This window comes from Magnolia sinica, chromosome 5 (genome assembly GCF_029962835.1).
Source record: "Magnolia sinica isolate HGM2019 chromosome 5, MsV1, whole genome shotgun sequence".
Taxonomy (NCBI): domain Eukaryota; kingdom Viridiplantae; phylum Streptophyta; class Magnoliopsida; order Magnoliales; family Magnoliaceae; genus Magnolia; species Magnolia sinica.
The window spans coordinates 7,140,903-7,160,409 of record NC_080577.1 but is presented as its reverse complement, the minus strand read 5'-3'; the positions used below and the strand labels follow the sequence as shown (position 1 = coordinate 7,160,409).

At 40.1% G+C, this 19,507-nt stretch overlaps 1 protein-coding gene across 1 annotated transcript; it reads left to right on the top strand.

The window, feature by feature from the left end:
* Positions 1-13,139: 13,139 nt before the first annotated feature.
* On the top strand, positions 13,140-16,931 carry LOC131245298 (trans-resveratrol di-O-methyltransferase-like). The gene is made up of 2 exons (XM_058244645.1): positions 13,140-13,931; positions 16,456-16,931. Exons 1-2 carry the CDS (start codon positions 13,155-13,157, stop codon positions 16,756-16,758), a joined length of 1,080 nt encoding a protein of 359 aa, XP_058100628.1. The 5' UTR covers positions 13,140-13,154; the 3' UTR covers positions 16,759-16,931.
* Positions 16,932-19,507: the final 2,576 nt, after the last annotated feature.

Here is a 19,507-nt window from a genome sequence, read left to right as displayed (position 1 = left end):
CTCTTAACCTACCTTTGGTTATAATTAAGGATGACTCCAGACGGGGTTCAAGCTTTTGTCTTCAAACTGAGCCATGTTGTGTTCAGCCCACCCATCCTATAGGATGAGCAACGGCAAAATATTGTATTAGATGTCTTAAATCTTGTCTGAAATAGAGTTTGTCGATGCCATCGATTGACTATTCGATGTCACCTTCGATGACATCAAATAGAGCTCTATGACATCGAACTTATTCCGAATTTCCTCAATTGGTCACTGGACATATTGGTGTCGTTTTTCGATGACATCAAGGGGCGTTCGATGAAATCGAAGACATGTTCGATGCCATCGAAGCCAGAACGAGGAATCGAGATTTTCTACAAAATCCATGTCTAGTCGCTGGTCTCTTTTAGTGTCTCTTTGATGACATCGAAGATTTACGCAGATTCGTTTGTGGAAACGCAGATTCTGTGAATTTTGTTTTCCGTTTTGTTTCCACTTGTTTCTAAGTCTATATATAGGAGTGAATACAGGACTAGGAGGTATTCTAAGAGTTTCTAAGATTTCTAAAAGGGTGCTAGGATTTCTAAAAGGGCTCTAGGGTTTCAAGGGGTAGAAAAAGTGAGATTTGAGGATTGCTCAAGCTGGGTAAGTCCTCTATCTTTATAATTTATGCTTTTATAGTTGAATTTTCTATCGTTTTGTGCCGTGATTTTTCCCCGAAAGGGTTTTCCATGTTAAATCGTTGTGTACTATTTGTGTTTGCTTGGTGCCATTGAATTGTTATCCTAGATGTAGATCTGTGTGATTCCGCAAGCCAAAATCCCAACAAGTGGTATCAGAGCAATCATTGGGGTACAGATCTGAATCTAAAAGATTAGCAATAATGGAAAGCACTAGGTATGATATTGAGAAGTACTCAGGAAAAAATAACTTTGAGTTATAGAAGATAAAGATGATCAGTTCCTTAATCAAGCAAAGTGAAGATGGTGTTCTTGAGGAGCAAAAGTCTACTATGACTGATAATGATTGGGACACCCTTGATAAGAAGGTCTTATCCTCGATCCGTTTATATCTTACAGATGAGGTTCTCTATAATGTCATGAGAGAGAAAACTGCGGCTAAGTTATGGGCGAAGTTAGAGGATATCCATGCGAAAAAATTCTCTGAAAATTGCCTACACTTGAAGCGTCAATGATATAACTTCAAGATAACAGAGGGTGGAGATCTAGAGGCTCACACCAGCAACTTTAATAAATTGGTTTATAAATTGGTGGATATGGAGGAAGTGATGAAAGATGAGGAACAAGAATGTATGTTGCTGAATTCTCTTTCGGCATTGTATGAGTCATTCAAGGATACAATGTGCACAAAGAAAAAAATCCTGAGTGTCGACACCGTTATCTCAGCCCTTAAAGGGAAGGACATGAGAAGGCTAAATGGCGATATGGGGACATCTTCTGATGCATTGTTTACAAGGGGCAAGAATTCTGAATAAGGTACAAGATCTTCAAATTCTAGATCCAAATCCAAGGGTAATGACAAAGGTAAGTTAAAGTGCTGGAACTGTGAGATGGAAGGACACATGAAAAATGATTGTACAAATCTTAAATTTAAGAGAGAAGAATCTGAGGCTTCATATAGGGAGGCCAATGCTACTACGTCAGATGGATTGAGTAGATGTGATAGTAATGTCTTGTCTGTGTCAACAATCAGATGCCCATACGATCATCATAATGGCAACTAGATTCTAGACACATGGGCATCCTTTCACATGAGTCCTCATCGAAGTTAATTCGCCAGCTATAGGGAGTGCGATGGTGGACAGGTGTTTATAAGCAATGACAATGAATGTAATGTTATGACTCTTGGTACGATGAGCATCAAGATGTTTGATGGGACAGAGCGTATCTTGACTAATGTGAGGCACGTTCCCGCCATGAAGAAGAATATGATTTCTCTTGGTGTACTTGAGGCAATGGGCTACAAGTTTAATTACAGGTATTGATGGTGCTCTTAAAGTATCTAAAGGGGCACGGGTAATATGAAAGTGCAACGACTCGATAATCTTTACAGGTTGATCGGGAGCACTTCAACTGGTGGAGCTACAGTGGCTGTAGCGGATTCCACCTCTGCACGTGGGTGGCATGTTGGGCATGGCCACATGAGCAGGTAGGGCATGACGGCTGAGATGCACGGACAGAGATACATAGCAGGCGAAGCAACCATCTGTGAGAAGAATCACATTACATAATCACAGGATATCGGTGAGGTATATGGACGACTCTAACATCGCATATGCTCTCGTTACAGACGAGGGGGATTCATCTACTATTCAAATGGCTCTAGGTGAGCCTGGCACTGAGAATTAGAAGGTGACTATAAACGATGTGATGGACTCTTTGTACCAGATCGACATATGGGAGTGGGTGAAGCTTCCAGTGGGCCAAAAAGCAGTTGGACGCAGGTGGATCTTCAAGAGGATACAACATAGATACAGAGCAAAGTTGTTAGTGAATGGTTATGCTCAGAGAGAAGGGATCGACTTCTCAGAGATATTCGTGCCAGCGGTATAGCAGGTGTTTATTAGATATGTATTAGCGCTGGTTGCCCAATGTGATCTTAAGCTAGAACGGATGGATGTAAAGATAACACTTCTGCATGAAAAATTGAAAGTGTTATTTTTTTATGAAACAACCAGAGTGGTTCGAAGTTAAAGAGGCTGAGAAAAAAAGTTTGTAGGAGGTCGTGGTATGACCTGTTGCCTAGGCAGTGGTATAAAATTTGATTCTTTCATGGTGAGTTAGGAATTGTATGCTGATGATATGTAGATCGTCAATCATGTTATGTCTGGAATCAACGTATTATACACTCGGTTAAGTGGGACATTCAAGATGAAGGATCGGGGGCTGTAAAGATGGTTCTTGGCATTGATATTCATAGAGACTGAAAGAGATGCAGGCTTTGGGTAATCACAAGTAGAATACCTTGAGTAGGTATGCGGGACCAGACAAAGCTGGTGAGCATTCCCTTTGCAGTTCACTTCAAGTTTTCCTCAGGACATGTTCCAAAACCAGATGAAGAAAAGCAGGACATATCTCTTGGGCCTTATTCGAATGTGGTTGACAGTGCATGTCATGGTCTATATTAGACTAGTTATTTCACAGGCAATTGATGTTGTAAGCAAATACCCTAGCAAGCAACATTGGAGAGCAGTGAGATGGTTACTTTGATACATTCGAGGTACGAATGACATCTTAACTTTTGGGAAGACATAATGAGCAAAGATGGTTGGGCACGTGGATTCAGATTTTGTAGACATGCTCACCAAGATCATTCTTTCATAGAAGTTCAAGTTTTGTGTAACTTCTCTGGGCTTGACAATGACGTAAAAGAAAGACGGAGTGGGTACATTAATTAAAAGGTATGATGTGAGGCAGAGATAAGAGAAGGGGACAAGAAGCTATACGTTTGAAGATTGAAGATATAGTGGGGATTATTGTATTAGATATCTTAAATCTTGTCTGATACAAAGTTTGTCGATGCTATCGACTGACTGTTTGATGTCACCTTCGATGACATCGAATAGAGCCCTATGACATTGAATTTATTTTGAATTTTTTCAGTTGGTCACTGGACATATTGGTGTCGTTTTTCGATGACATCGAGGAGTGTTCGATGACATCGAAGACATGTTCGATGCCATCGAAGCCAGGACGAGGAATCAAGATTTTTCACAAAATTCATGTCTAGTCGCTGGTCTCTTTTAGTGTCTCTTTGATGACATTAAAGGTTTACGCAAATTCGTTTGTGGAAACGCAGATTCTGCAAATTTTTTTTCCTATTTAATTTTCGCTTGTTTCTAAGTCTACAAATATAGGTGAATACGGGACTAGGAGGTATTTTAAGAGGTTCTAAGGTTTCTAAAAGCGTGTTAGGGTTTCTAAATGGGCTATAGGGTTTTAAGGAGTAGAAAAAGTGAGGCTTGAGGATTGCTTAAGCTGGGTAAGTCCTCTATCTTTGTAATCTATGCTTTCATAGTGAAATTTTTTATCTCTTTGTGCCATGGTTTTTCCCCGCAAGGATTTTCCACGTTAAATCGTTGTGTGCTCTTTGTGTTTGCTTGGTGTCATTGAATTGCTATCCTAGATCTAGATTTATGTGATTCCACTGGCCAAAATCCCAACACAAAAGACCCTAAAGCAGGAAGAATTGAATCAACCCTCTCACAAGAGAGAACAATGCAATAAGAGTAATTATAGTAAATCCTCATACTAATTAATCTAAATTCATCATTATCTTTCATAACTTCTAATCTTAACTATCAATTTCAACCAAATATTGAAAATGACAAAATACCCTTAAATTTTATTGAAAGCATGTACATCTTCAGATACCGAGCATGATCACTGAATCAAATGATGTTTGAATTACATGGTCATTGGCTCATTGGAAAATTAATTTAACAAGCTTTCAAAAGAACTAGTTTCCCATCATTTTGCACACCATTGATCATATCCTAAAAGTGAGTAAACCAAAATAGTAGTTAAAACATTAACTCAGCATAAATAAAAAAGGAGTAGGAGAAAATTTAACCAAAAGAAACTATATGAGTTTACTATCAGCCAACCACAAGACTCCTCATGTGGGGTCTAAGAAGGTGGGCCACTCTTCACACGATCTCGATCATGGTCATCTAGCATAAAAACCGACAAATACATGATTCCCTGCAAATCTGGGTAGTTGAATTGTTTGATTGCAGGCAGTATGAAAGCAGTAGGAGATTGACCCAAATGCTGCCTGCATCAAGGAAGGCTTATGGATTAGGTTCATAACCATTCATTGCAATCGGCATGGATATAAAAAAAAAAATTTGAGGTAATGCTAGCTACTTGTGTGTAACTACAATGCGCCTGTGTATTAACTGTCATACTCTGCCATAATATCAAATAATTCTAAAAAATTGCACAACTTATTGTGGACAGCTTAATATTCAACAATATTTAATTAAGAAAAATGGGAAAAGATGAGAAATGAAAAACAGACGGAGTTCAGTGAGGAACTAATTAAATATTAATGAGGTTGAGTTCCCTGCTTTTGGAGTAACTTAGTTTCTAGCTCTAGGGCCATGGTTGGTCTATCTAATCCATTCATCTGATGGCTTCTATCATGGATGGACCATTCTCAGGGTATCTTCTCAGCTGGTCAACTGTAATCATTATGTTATTCACATGGAAATTCATCAGATATATATATATATATATATATATATATATATATATATATATATATATATATATATATAGAGAGAGAGAGAGAGAGAGAGAGAGAGAGAGAGAGAGAGAGAGAGAGAGAGAGAGAGAGAGAGATGCTCACACACAACTAGTTGGACAATGCATTTTGGTCCAACTAGGTAGGCATTTAATGAGAAAAACTTCCTCTTAAATACAATTTACACACTTGTTCAGATTAATTAATGCTAATTAATGTTGACAGAGAGGCGTGTTTGCTTCACGTTAGCTTTTTAAGAGGTCTCCTGAAAATGATCCCTGGCTTGCATGGGCCCCACTATAGTGTTAATGTAAAATCCACAACCATCACGCCTGTCACCCCATGTTAGACCTAGGAGCTGAATATCTACTCCATCCATGGTTCAAGTATTACATCCAACCCGTCTAGAAGGTTGGCCCCAATAAGAACACGTGATGGTAAAATCATGCGCCCAAACAAACAAACAAAAGCGTGGGGGGGGGGGGGGGCCGAAATTATCTACAACATCTGCTTTTAAGTAGCGGGTATAAAACACCCACTGTGTGGGACCCACCAAGTTACATGTGTGAAATCAACCTCCGTCATGTGAGAACCCTTACGCTAACTGTACGCACAAATGATCAGCCCTCAAAAATCTTGATATAAAACAAATGATGGAAACAATGTAAAATTGCACCTAAAACCTCAAAGTTGAAGCAGTGTTATAGCAATTGGATCTGGATGTATTCTGGCAAGCCTATTGAAGAAAAGTGCAATACAAATCCGTTTTGCCATTGTGGCAACATGAGCGGATTGGGTGCGTCCCTTACCGTGGGGCCCACCTTGATATATATATATATATATATATATATATATATATATATATATATATATATATATATATATATATATATATCCACACTATCCTTTTTAAGATCATATTAGAAAATGATTCCAAAAATGAAACTGATCCAAGTCTCAGTTGGACTACTCCTTAGGAAAGTTTAGTATGATATGGTCCACCTAAGATTTGGATATGTTTCATTAATTTTTGGGTTCAAGCCTTGAAGTGATGTGGAAAAACAGATGGACGGCATAGATATAGAATACATAAATCAAGGTGGGTCTCATGGTAAGTGCCTCTGCTCCCTTCACCAACTCAGGATCTAGTGCGAATTGCCGGTCATTGAGGCCTGCATGCTGAGATGGTCCAATGAATTGAACCATCCATCTTCTCATTACTACCATTATGCTTAGAAATGAATTCGAGCATTTGAAAATTTTCTTTTGATGATGTCAATCACGTAGGCCTCAACTCATGTAGTATCAGTGAAACCAAAAAAGAGAACGTTTGTCAGATCGTAGTTGCTCATATCTCCAGTAGGGAAATGACCGGACTTCCAGCCATCGTGCCTTCCTTTTTGCCCCTTGGAGATCTTCAAGGCTGCCAAAAAATAAAAATAATGACTTGCATGGCCCCAGCGGTATTGGAACTCTATTTCTCAATGGAGCGGGTTTGTACAAAGGCCCACCAGGCTCAGGCTACATTGTTAACCTATAGGGATGGGTAGAGCTGTACACGAGTTGAACTGAGTCAAGCTTGGCCCAGCTCGGCTCGGCTTGAACAGTAAGCTACCTCAGCTCGAACTCAGCTCGGCTTGGTTTTAGAGTTTTATATATATATTATAATTTATAATTTATTTAAATATATAAACATTTACATAATATTTATATTAAGTGAACTCGATCCGAGTCGAATGGATTCGAACTGAGTCAACTTCGAGTCAAGTTGAGCTCGGTCTAGCTTGAACTAGGCTCAAAAAATCAGCTTGACTCGGCTTGAACTCAGTTTTAAGTCGAGTTGAGTAATGTTTTTTGGAGTCAACCGAGTTAACCGAGCTAACTCGGCTCATGTACAGCTCTCTAGGGATGGGGCCACCTTTAAATATAGGGCCATATAGATAAATGGAGCAGCAGGTGTAGGTTTCTGTCTCTGGAAGCCTACAGCCGTGTCCAAACATTTTATACACGTGGGGCCTACTGCTTGGTGATCAAGTTTGTTCACATGACGGACCTCTTTGGATGAAAGATGCCATAGAATTCTACGATTGGATACCCCACAAGAATGAATGGCTAATATTAAAATATAACATTAATGACATGCACTAAGTAGAAAAAAGGGCAAATCATCATAGGGTTAGGATATTTCATTCTAAGAAATTTGTGGACATCTCCCATTCATCCATGGTAGTACTAGTGGGATCCATAGCTCAACAGCTTGGACCAGGACCCATGCATACTACACCACAACACCGTGTTATGTAATACGTTTGCTGATCAGCAGGAACCTATAATTCCTCCCTTGGGGCAGAGGCTCTAACCTTGGTCCAGGGGATGAGTTCTAGAGAGGGTGGCCATGGTTCATACATTAGGTGGGGAAAAAGTTGAGTTTTAACGCAATCACCATATCCAGAGATTAATGGATAAATATCTCAACTACCCAATAAGCAAAGATATACCAGTTAAGACTTTTATTTTAGTAATTTATTAATTATATCTTATTGAATCTTTATGAATTAGACAGATCTTTGATACGTTATTTAAAAATTGAATATAGTACGTAGTACCTTAATTGATAAAATAATAAAGCTTTAATTAATTAACGACTTGTCGTTGCATATTTGCATTGGCATGATACTCAAAGGCATCAACAAAGCCCCGCGGTGGAGCATATAGTTTAATTTAATCTAAAGCTAAAAACCTTTAGGCAGTCTTCATATGCTGCCAAGCCGCTTAAATGAATCAATTATCATTAATTGATTTAAATGAATCAACTAGTTGGACCGTCCAACTATACCATAACATCCGAGGTATTGTGTGAAATTTACATCCAGGCCTTCCAACAGGTTAGCTCCACTATAAGGATCATGTAATAGAAAGGTCAGTCTTACCTGAAAATTAAGTGGGCCACACTATAAAACATCCACCAGACATGGGTAAATAACCAAACAAAAGTGTGGTCCACTAATAAGTGTCTTTTACATACGTATTTTCCAAAATAGGATGATCATGATGGCCAATTTATTAGACGAGTTTGATGTCATATGTACAAGAAAGATTGGGAATTGTAAGCTGGCTGGACTTTAACCTATAGTCCAGCTCACTGTACCGGGAACCTTCAGTAAAACAAAATTTACGGTACGACCTGACCTTATTTTTATGGGGTCCACCATGATGCCTATGTGAGATCCAGTACGACCATTAGACGTATAATCTCGTTATACGTCTAGAGCCTATAAATAAGGTTGACTTTTGATTTTGGTTGGGCCACACTAATAGAATATTTGAGAGAGACATCTACCATTGGTTTTTATAAGGCCCATCGTGATGAGTATGAGAAATCCACTCCATCCATTAGATTCCACACCCAAGGTTAGGCTTTGATCACAAAAATCAGGCCTATATGTACTTCAAGTGGGACACAGCAAGGGAAAGAGTTTGGAGCCAGAATCTTTCCCATACACTATTTAAAATCGTATGGACCACCTAAACTGGGATGGTGATAATTTTTGAGCCCTAGGTCTAGCACGAGGTGACACACTTAGTGGTTGGGCTGGATTTCACATTAATACTATGGTGCGGCCCACCCGAGCCATAACCCCTTTTCCATAAGTCAAATAAGTTTTTAACAAAGCATTTACTAATGCATTTATTTACATTAATGAATAAGTAATTACCTTCAATATAATTGCGTGTGATGTATGGAAGGGGAATTTTTTCTCATTATATGCTAACTAGTTGGACGAAAATGGAGTGTCCAGCTATATATATTTAGGATATTTTAATCTGGAATATTTTGGGGAATCGTCCATAGGATGATAGCTAGCTTGCATGAAGGAATCATGGGCCCAACATCTAGAAACTAAGTTCTTGAGTGAATAGAGAACTCGGCCTCTTAAAATAAATAATAAATGAAAATATGGGTCATATCTATGTAGACAACGAAATGATTATAAGGTGTGATTCACACAGCTAGAATAAAATGATGGTAACATTGTAAGGCGTGATTCACACAGGTGGTTGGCTGGAACGCATCCGGCAGGTGTTGCGAGAGTTAGGTACTTTAACCTTTGGATTTAGGGTCATCTTCAATGATCCAACACGTGAAAATGAATGGCATAGATGAAACACATACATCATGGTGGGTCCCACAGAGTACCGACCACTAGCCATTGGCTGGCGGCAGGTCACTAGCGATTCATTTTTTATTTTTAAAGTGGGGACACGACCCCTGTATCTTTGTTAAAATAAAGACAAGGATGTGCAAACTGTACTTTCACGTGGGCTGCACAAGAACGTTGGGCCTCACCTATCACATCGCCTAATTGTCCAATGGAAAATAGAATGGATGTTAACCCATATATGTGACATTGGCATGTATCTAGTGGACAGATCATATTTCTAAAATCAGATGGTTAGATCATTATCTTCCGGTGGGGACAAGTTCAAAGTGGGATGGGTTTGAAGGCACTCTTTTCTTCTAAGCAGCTTGGCAGCATTTGAAGACTGCCTAAAGGTTTTTAGCTTTAGATTAAATTAAACCACATGCTCCACGGCTTGTCTTGTAGGGGCCTTGTTGATGCCTTTTTGAGTATCATGACAATGACAATGCAAATATGCAATACCAAGTCATTTTGTAAATAATGCTTTATTATTTTATCAATTAAGGTGCTATCTATTATATTCAATTTTTAAATAAAATATCAAAGATCTGTCCAATTCATAAAGAGACAATAAGATATAAATAATAAAATACTAAAATAAAAGTTCTAGCTCATAGATCTTTGCTTATTGGGTTGTCGAGATATTTATCCATTTTTCTCTGGAGATAGTGATTGCATTAAAACTCAACTTTTTCTCCACCCAATGTATGAACCATGGCTACCCTCTCTAGAACTCATCCCCTGGACTTGGGTTGGAGCCTCTGGCCCAAGGGAAGGAATTATAGGTTTCTGCTGATCAGCAAACGTCTTATGTACACAGTGTTGGTGTAGTATGCATGGGTCCTAGTCCAAGCTGTTGAGCTATGGGTCCCGCTAGTACTACCATGAATGAATGGGAGATGTCCACAAATTTCTTAGAATGAAATATCCTAACCCTCTGATAATTTGCCCTTTTTTCTACTTAGTGCGGGTCATTAATGTTATATTTTAATATTAGCCATTCATTCTTGTGGGCTCTCCAATCGTAGAATTCTATGGCATCTTTCATCCAAAGAGATCCGTCATGTGAACAAATTTGATCACCAAGCAGTAAGCCCCACGTGTATAAAATGCTGGGTGTCAACAAATGGGTCTGGACATGGCTGTAGGCCTCCAGAGACAGAAACCTACACCTGCTGTTCCATTTATGTATATGGCCCTATATATAAAGGCCGGCCCATCCCTAGAGCTGTACACGAACTGAGTTAGCTCGGTTAACTCGCTTGACTCGACCGGAGTTCACTTAATATATCGACTGGAGTTCACTTAATATAAACATTTCGTAAATGTTTATATATTTAAATAAAGGGAAAAGGTTCTATGCACTTCCCATGAGGTCGAGCTGCGTGGGCCCCACCGTGATGTATGTCGAACATCAAAACCGTGTATTTGATGGGTCCCCTTTAAATTATGGGACATCCAAAAAATCAGCTGTATACTGAACTCAGGTGGGCCATACCATCTAAAATCATGTGAAGACGTACCTAAAACATATAAAAGCACTTGGTGGGGCTCACCTGAAATTTGGATGCATTTGAAACTTGGTCTGACCCCTCATCCAAGTGGGATACACATAATGGATGAGCTGGATTTGTGAACCACATCTCTGTGGGCCTAACAAATGATTATGAATGTTTTAATGGAGGGTAACCCATCTCAACTTTTGTATGTTGTGTGGCCCAGACAAGTCACAGATTGACATTGATTTTTAAGCCCTAGGCCCACCATGGAATAGTGCATCTGACTGATGGGGTAGATGTTCGACATGCATCACAGTGGGGCCCACATTGCTCAACCTCATAGGAAGTTCCCATGAGCTTGACTGCATAGAACCTTTTCCCATATATATATATATATATATATATATATATATATATATATATATATATATATATTAAAAACTCTAAAACCTAAACTCGGACTCAACTCGCTGGAACTCGAACTCGGTTCAAGCTAGCCTAAGCTGCTGTCCTAGCTGAGCTGAGCTGACCGTTCAAGCTCGAAAACCAAGCGGAGCTGAGTTTGAGCTAAGGTAGCTCGCTGGCTGAGCCGAGCTGAGCTGGGCCAAGCTCAACTCAGTTCAACTTGTGTACATCTCTATCCATCCCTTTAGGTTAACAGTGCAGCCCGACCCTGATGGGCCTTTGTACAAACCGACTCCATTGAGAACTAGAGTTCCAATATCGGGTCCTTACTCTTGCTCGGGTGGTAGATTCCAAGGAGTTTCAACACCTGGTCAAGGGTTTAAGTACCCTTAGGTGGTGAAATCTCACTAGCGTGAGTGTGGGTGTGCGTTTTTAAATTTGTTTTCCTACCGGGGATATGACCAGCTACGATCTGACAAACGGTCTCTCTCTCTCTCTTTCACTAATACTGCATGAGTTGAGGCCTACATGATTAGCATCATCCATGCTGTAGATTATGCCATACGGGCATCCTGAGTTGGCGAAGGGAGTAGAGGTCCTTACCATGGGACCCATCTTGATTTATATATTCTATATCTATGCCATCCATCCATTTTTCCACATCACTTCATGGCTTGAACCCAAAAATGAAATAGATCCAAATCTCGGGTGGACCATATCATAGGAAACTTTCCTAAGGCATGGTCCAACTAAGAGTGGGATCAGTTTCATTTTTGGAATAATTTCCTGATATGATCATAAAAAGGATAGCGTGGATATAAAATATATATATCAAGGTGGGACCCACGGTACGGGACGCACCTAATCCGCTCAAGTTGCCACACTGGCAAAACGGATTTGTATTGCACTTTTCTTCAATAGGCTTGCCAGAATACATCCAGATCCAATTGCTATAACACTGCTTCAACTTTGAGGTTTTAGGTGTAATTTTATATTGTTTCTATCATTCGGTTTATATGAAGACTTTTGAGGCTGATCGTTTGTACGTACAGTTAGCGTTAGGGTTCTAGCTCACATGTTGGAGGTTGATTTCACACATGCAACTTGGTGGGACCCACACAGCGTGGGTGTTTTAATTACCCGCTGCTTAATCAAAAGCAGATGTTGTAGACGATTCCGTCCAAAAAAAACACGTGATTAGCACCACGCTTTAAGTAATAATTTGGGGTGATTTGGTGATCATCATATCCCATAATACGCTTTTGCGTGTTTGGATGTAACACGTGAATAACATGCCTCTTGCATACAACATGTGTAATACAATGCTCGTGCACAGTTTGTACTGGTACAACTGGTGCAGCTAGTTCATTGATCTATGCCCTTGATATTGTAGACCCCATCAAGGAGTTAGCATGCACGAAATATCTCTAAGATTGTAGTTTGCAAACAATTCGACAGGTGTCTATAAAATAGATGGTTAAGAATGAAAATACAAGAAAGCTTCATATTCAACCAAAAAAGGTCAAATATTCTAGAGCTAGGATCTTCCAATCATAGTGGAGATGCTATCCAAGATATCAACGGTTTGGATTTCTGAATCACCTGCCTTGCTTGTACTAGCTGAAACCAAAATCATGCTGTACAAACTCTCTGCCGGAGTATTCGATGCTCCCTCTATATATACGGTGTGCGTGGGTACGTTCCCTGGAAGAGCTTGAAACGTGAGTTCTCAAAGGAAGAGGAAAGTTAAAAGAAAAAAAATAAAATAAAAATCAGTAGTTTGAGAAGTGAGTGAACGATGGTGCTTATGCAAGGAGATGAGGCCAATGGGGTGTTGAAAGCCCAAGCCCATGTATGGAACCATTTGTTTAACTTCATTAATTCCATGTCCCTCAAGTGTGCCGTTCAACTCGGCATACCAGACATCGTTCACAGCCATGGCTGTCCCATGACTCTCCCCCAGCTGGTGGCCGCGCTTTCGATCGCTCCCAGTAGAGCGGCCCATGTGGGCCGCCTCATGCGTTTGCTGGTCCACTCGGGTTTCTTCGCTGTACAAGAAATCAACGACGATCAAGGAGGAGACAAAGAAGGTTATGTGCTCACACCTTCTTCTAGGCTCCTCTTGAAGGACACAGCTACGTGCATTTCGCCATTTTTGATGATGATGCTAGACCCAGTTCTAGTAAAGCCATGGCACTTCTTGAACACTTGGTTCTTAGGGGACGATCCAACGCCCTTTCATGTTGTGCACAGGACGGGCGTGTGGGAACGCATGGCCCAGAACCCTGATCTTAACAACTTCTTTAATGAGGCCATGGCTTGTGACGCTCGGCTAGCCATGAGCATCATTATTAAAGAGTGCAGTCCGGTCTTCCAAGGGTTGCGGTCATTGGTTGATGTTGGGGGTGGCACGGGAACTGCTGCCGGGACCATCGCCGAGTCGTTCCCACACGTGAAGTGCACCTTGTTTGATCTACCACACGTGGTTGCAAGCGTGCCAAAGAGTCAGAACATAGATATAGTTGGAGGGAACATGTTTGCGTCCATCCCTTCTGCAGATGCAGTTTTCCTCAAGGTATTTCATATTCCTTACAGTTTACCATTTCAGAGTAGAATATTCCACTACAATAAGCAATCTAAATGGTCGTCTGAGCTTGTATCACGACTGTCACCATCACATATGTTGGTGGGCCTTGTATCTAACCATTTTTAGTTGGTGTTACCCACAGCGAGAATACTTATGCACATGCCGGATGAGATTCCGGCCCACCTTCACAGGAAAGAGTGGACAAAAAAAAAAGAAGGAGATTTTGGAAGATTCAGTCTCCCATGTTCCAACAATGGTGGGTTTAAATTATAGATTTGGCCTATTTTTATAAGTCATCCTGTCTGACCAATTCATAAGACATTGGTTGAGTGTTTCGAACTGTCTAATTAGTGTGATTTTCACATGGTGGCCCACCTAATGATCTGTTCAGATTTGTCAATTGGCCTCTTTGATGCGAGGGGTTGTCAGGCAACGTGAATTTGAATGAATTCAGAATTCAAAAGGTTTTTGATTGTGTAGGAAGGCATTTGAAATACACTGCTTCCACGTCCTTACATAATTCTAAATTAAATGGTTTTTTCCTTTAATGGCATTAGAGTCGCATGAGTAACAAAAGTGTTAATAGGCTATTAATTGATTGTACATGTAACATACTAATGATGCTTTAAAACAAAATAATTATCAACCCTGTCACTAAAATTATGTTAACAGAATGATCTAAATAGTCAAATACTAACAATGGTTAAAAAAACATTAGCAAGTCACCCGTTTGTAATCTTATGACTCTTTCCCATTTGAGGTTGGATTTTATCAATTTTAACCAAATATATATTTCAATGGAGTTTACTATAATTATTTTGTTAAAGATCACATATATACATTAATTAAGGATATTAAATTTAATTTAATAATTAAATTTAAATTCTTGAAAATATACAACAAAATTTCAATGCATTTATATATTTGGATTTGAGGAATTTCTATTACAAGTGGTCAAAACACAAGGAAGAGATATGATTGGCTTTGCGGTGTCACCTCAATCACTCGTCACCCCATATATGTCACCCACCAACCAATTCTTGACAATAGCATTAGAGACTATTAAGCTTATCGCACTGCACATGATTTTCCACTAATAAGTCACATGTTTCAGAAAATCCAATCCGTGCTAAAGGTTGACCCACTGATTAGTCTGGTCTATTTATGGTGGTGTGGCCCACCTACTGCTTTGATTGGCCAGATTTTATTTACAAGTGATGTAATAATGAGGACAACCTTCTCCATAGACCTAATTTCCTACATAAGACATTGTGCAGCATGATGAGCTTATGGTTAGAGTTGGGCGAGCGATGACTTGACTCGCTTGACTCGACTTATCCGACTCGTTCAGACCTGACTTGATCCGAACCGAATGGGTGAATCGGTCTGAACCGAGTAGGCTTTGCCTAATTCGAACTCAAATCGAGTCAAGTCCGAGTTATCCAGTAACCCGACCTAACTTGACCTAAAACTTGATCCGGTCAAACTCAACTCGATCTGAAACCCATCTCGACTCGAATTCGAGTATATATAATAAAAAGTCATAATTTCTAAGTGTATCTAACCCTATTCGCCACACCCGAATTCAACCCTGACTTGATCCCAAACTCTCTCTCTTCCCCATCCTTCTCCTCTTCCAAGCTCGGCAACCACCCACCACCATCAACACCCAGCTCTCTCTCTCTCTCTCTCTCTCTCTCTCTCTCTCTCTCTCTCTCTCTCTCTCTCTCTCTCCTCTTCCAAGCTCGACAGCCACCCACCACCATCAGCACCCTAGTCCTCTCTCTCTCTCTCCTCTTCCAAGCCTGACAGCCACCCACCACCATCAGCACTCTCTCTCTCTCTCTCTCTCTCTCTCTCTCTCTCTCTCTCTCTCTCTCTCTCCGACTTGGTGCCAACTCGACTAGACTTGGTACTTTTGACCAGGTCGGACTCGGTCCGGATTAGTCCAAGCGAGACCTGGACTTAGATCAGATCAGGCATGCTGGACTTAGTAACGAGTCGAGTTGAGTTTGAGTCAGGCCTATTTCAAAACTAGATCGAGTCGGCTCCCTAACTTGGTCTAACTCGACTCGACTCAATGCTTAGCTCTACTTATGGTACTGGGGCAATACCTTATTATTTCTATTTTTGTGTCAAAATTCCCAATTGGATGATATTAGCCATTGATTGGAGGAGTTTTTGCTTAATGAATGTCAACCATTGTTTTTGCCTAATGAATGTCAACCATCGTCTGGACTCTTTCCCAATTGCTAATCTCTTGGCCATCCAATCAGAAGTTATGTTCAACCAACAGCTTCTGATTTTGGTCTACACCCTATCCATGATAAACCTCACCAGATGGAAGGTACAGATTTCATAACCACAGACCACACATACCAAAACTCTGAATGCCTAATGACGAAGCTAACACTAATAGCGCTGTACCCTCTTTCTTCAAATCATCACATCCCTCCATATCCTAAATTGTGGCCAACAAAGGGTAATTAACAATCATGACAATGGACTGCAGTGGATTCTACACGATTGGAGTGACGAAGAGTGCGTGAAGATACTGAGACGATGCAAGGAAGCAATCCCTTCAAAAGAAGAGGGAGGGAAGGTGATTATACTGGACATGGTCGTGAACATGAACAATGGCGATTACAAGTTGACGGAGACACAGCTCTTCTTCGATCTAATGATGATGGTTCTCGCTAGCGGGAAGGAGAGGAATGAACATGAATGGAGAAAGATCTTCATCGAAGCTGGTTTCACTCACTACACGATTACACCCATCCTTGGTGTGCGGTCCATTATCGAGGTCTATCCATAATTATTTGATGGTTTGCAGTGTTTATTTTGTTGCTAGTTCAGCTAATTCTAGAATTAAGAACACCTATGCATGGATTTATTAAATGGTGTCTATGTACTGGGCTTATGAAATGGGCCTCTATGTTTGTGTACGTGTTTCATCCGTAATGGAATTTGTGGTTGGAATTGTTGGGAGATTCGTTTTGGTTTATGTTTTTCTCTTTTTGGAAGTGGCCGATGCATGGTGAAGCACACTGGATGAACAGTTCAGATTACTGTGAAATTGTTGGGCGTTGCTAATAATGATGCTTCCAATCAAAGGTTACAAAAGGTGGCTTATGTTAGCATCATATTCAGTTACAATATTTAAAGTAAATCCTAACATATTTATAGTAAATGCTAACATTGATTAATCTAAATTCTCTACTATCTTTCATAACTTTTAATCTTAAACATCAACTTCAATATTTTATTAAAAATGATAAAATATTCCTTAATTTTATCAAAAGCTTTTTATTATTTTCAAGTACTGAGAGCACATACTTTTAACTTCGTTGAAATAGCAATATTTCTGTACAAAATATGCCTCATTTATTGTTAAAGTCCCTCGGTAAACATTGATATGCCATCATCTAATGGCTGAGCCTTTAGAAAGTGGCCGTTTAACATAATATCAAATTGGAAAGTCTTGTTTTCAATTCCGGAGAGCAGCAAAGTACACTGGGAAACATCCACATACGATGGATCCCTGATTGTGCAGCCCACCGTGATAATATTTATTTTCCATCCAACCTGTTGATACAGTTCACATACACCTGAATGAAAGACCACATAAATATCAGCTTGATCCAAAACTTTTATGGTCTCCACAAAGTTCAATCACCACCTTTTCCTGTTGCGTGGTCCACATGAGATTTGAATCTGCTACATTTTTTGGTATCATAGCATAAAATGAGCTGTCGAAATGGATGGACGGAACGGATATAAGGCATATACATCAAAGTGGCCTCACAGTTTAGGTGGATCCGGTGATCCACCGAAGTGGCGTCCAACCTGTTGCTGCACCTATCGGGTAGGATTAGCTATCTGATGTAAAGCGTGCGCGCGGGTGACTATATGTATGATGTATGTGGTTAGGGGAGCGGACTGGGTACAAGTGTACTACTCCACCAGGACCTGCTAGAGACGGACGGTCCTGCTAGTGGATCTGTGGGGCCCACCGTGGTGTATATGGTTTATCCATGCAGTCTATCCATTTTGACAGATCATTTTAAGGCATAAGTCCAAAAAGAAGGCAGATTAAAGGCTCATGTATGCCACACGACAGGAAGCGGTGGGAATTGAATTCCTACGGTTGAAAACTTCCTAGGGCCCACCATGATGTTTATTTGCCATTCAACCTTTTTATAAGGTCGCAATCGCATAGACCTGTATTAAAGGCAAGCATAAATATCAACTTGATCCAAAACTTCTTTGACTTCTGTGCCCCAAAGAAGTTTTCAACAGTAAGACTTCAATCCCCACTGATTCCTGTTGTGTGGTCCACTTGAACCTTTAATCTTCCTTCTTTTTAGGCTCATGCCCCTAAAATGATCTTTCATAATAAATGGACTACATGGATAAAACATATATATCATGGTGGGCCCCACAGAACCCCTGACAGGGGACCGTCCATCTCTAGCTAGGTCTTGGTGGGGTAGTAACGAATGGGCCCTTGAGTTAGTGGTGGAGCTTAATTATCTAATGTGAGGAAATCCATGGGCTATTGTAAGCTCAAGCCCACCCATGTAACCATTGGTTTTACTTCGCAAATTCCATCTCTCAAGAGTACTGCTTAGCCGGGCACATTGGACATCATCCACAATCATGGCCGTCCAACGACTAGGAACTTTGGGTTCCAACCTGAGGTTAGGTTGGGTTGGGTTAGGGTTGAGCTATAGGAACCTTGGGTTAGGCTACGGTTGAGCACCAACCCGCCCGACTTTCACCCTTAGTGTCAGGTGTGCTAGAACCTTTTACAGCTCAATTCGAACCGAACACATATAACCCTAAGCGTCGAGATAGATAGAATGACCGTAAACGGTCGTTTATGATCGAGAAATGAGGTAGTTTGGCCATCTATTCAGCCACCTATAAAAAAATTAAATGATTTGTGAAGGATAAAATTAGACCTTCTAATGATTTCTTTTTACCTTTCATATAAAAGGATTTTTTCTCAATATGATAGTTGTAATAACCCCAATTCCTGTAGGGATTTGCACACTCTTGCGCCCGCTTAAACCCTACAACATATAGAACTTAGCAGACACTCAAACACACCGTTAATCAGGAGGAGTATCCTCTCCCATCCACAAGCTGAGTGTGTTTAAATTTTGAGGACAAATTATTTATAAGGGGATAAAATGTGATGACCTGAGATTTTGGTGCACATGCATGTATCTGCATACATACACACTTTTTTTTTTTTAATTTACACACACACCCACGCACGTCGTAGTGGGATTTCACCACCTATGGGTTTCAAACCCAAGACCTCATGTTGAAACTCCTCAGAGTCTATCACTAAGGCAAGGACTGAAACCCCATGCCATAGTGTGCATATATGCACACTTACATCCATCTAAACATTCATGCATTCTCCTTCCATTTATTCATGCATGCATACATGCATAGAGTATGCAAGTTGTGATATGTGTGATTGATTTATTTAGAATGTATCGTTAATTGATAATTGTATGGTTTTAGTATATGTATAGATATATGTATACGTG

Bases quoted from the DNA above. Each gene is read 5' to 3' on its own strand.
- LOC131245298 (XM_058244645.1), top strand. From the start codon at position 13,155: ATGGTGCTTATGCAAGGAGATGAGGCCAATGGGGTGTTGAAAGCCCAA. The intron at 13,932-16,455 runs GTATTTCATATT...AATGGACTGCAG, and splicing joins CAGATGCAGTTTTCCTCAAG to TGGATTCTACACGATTGGAG.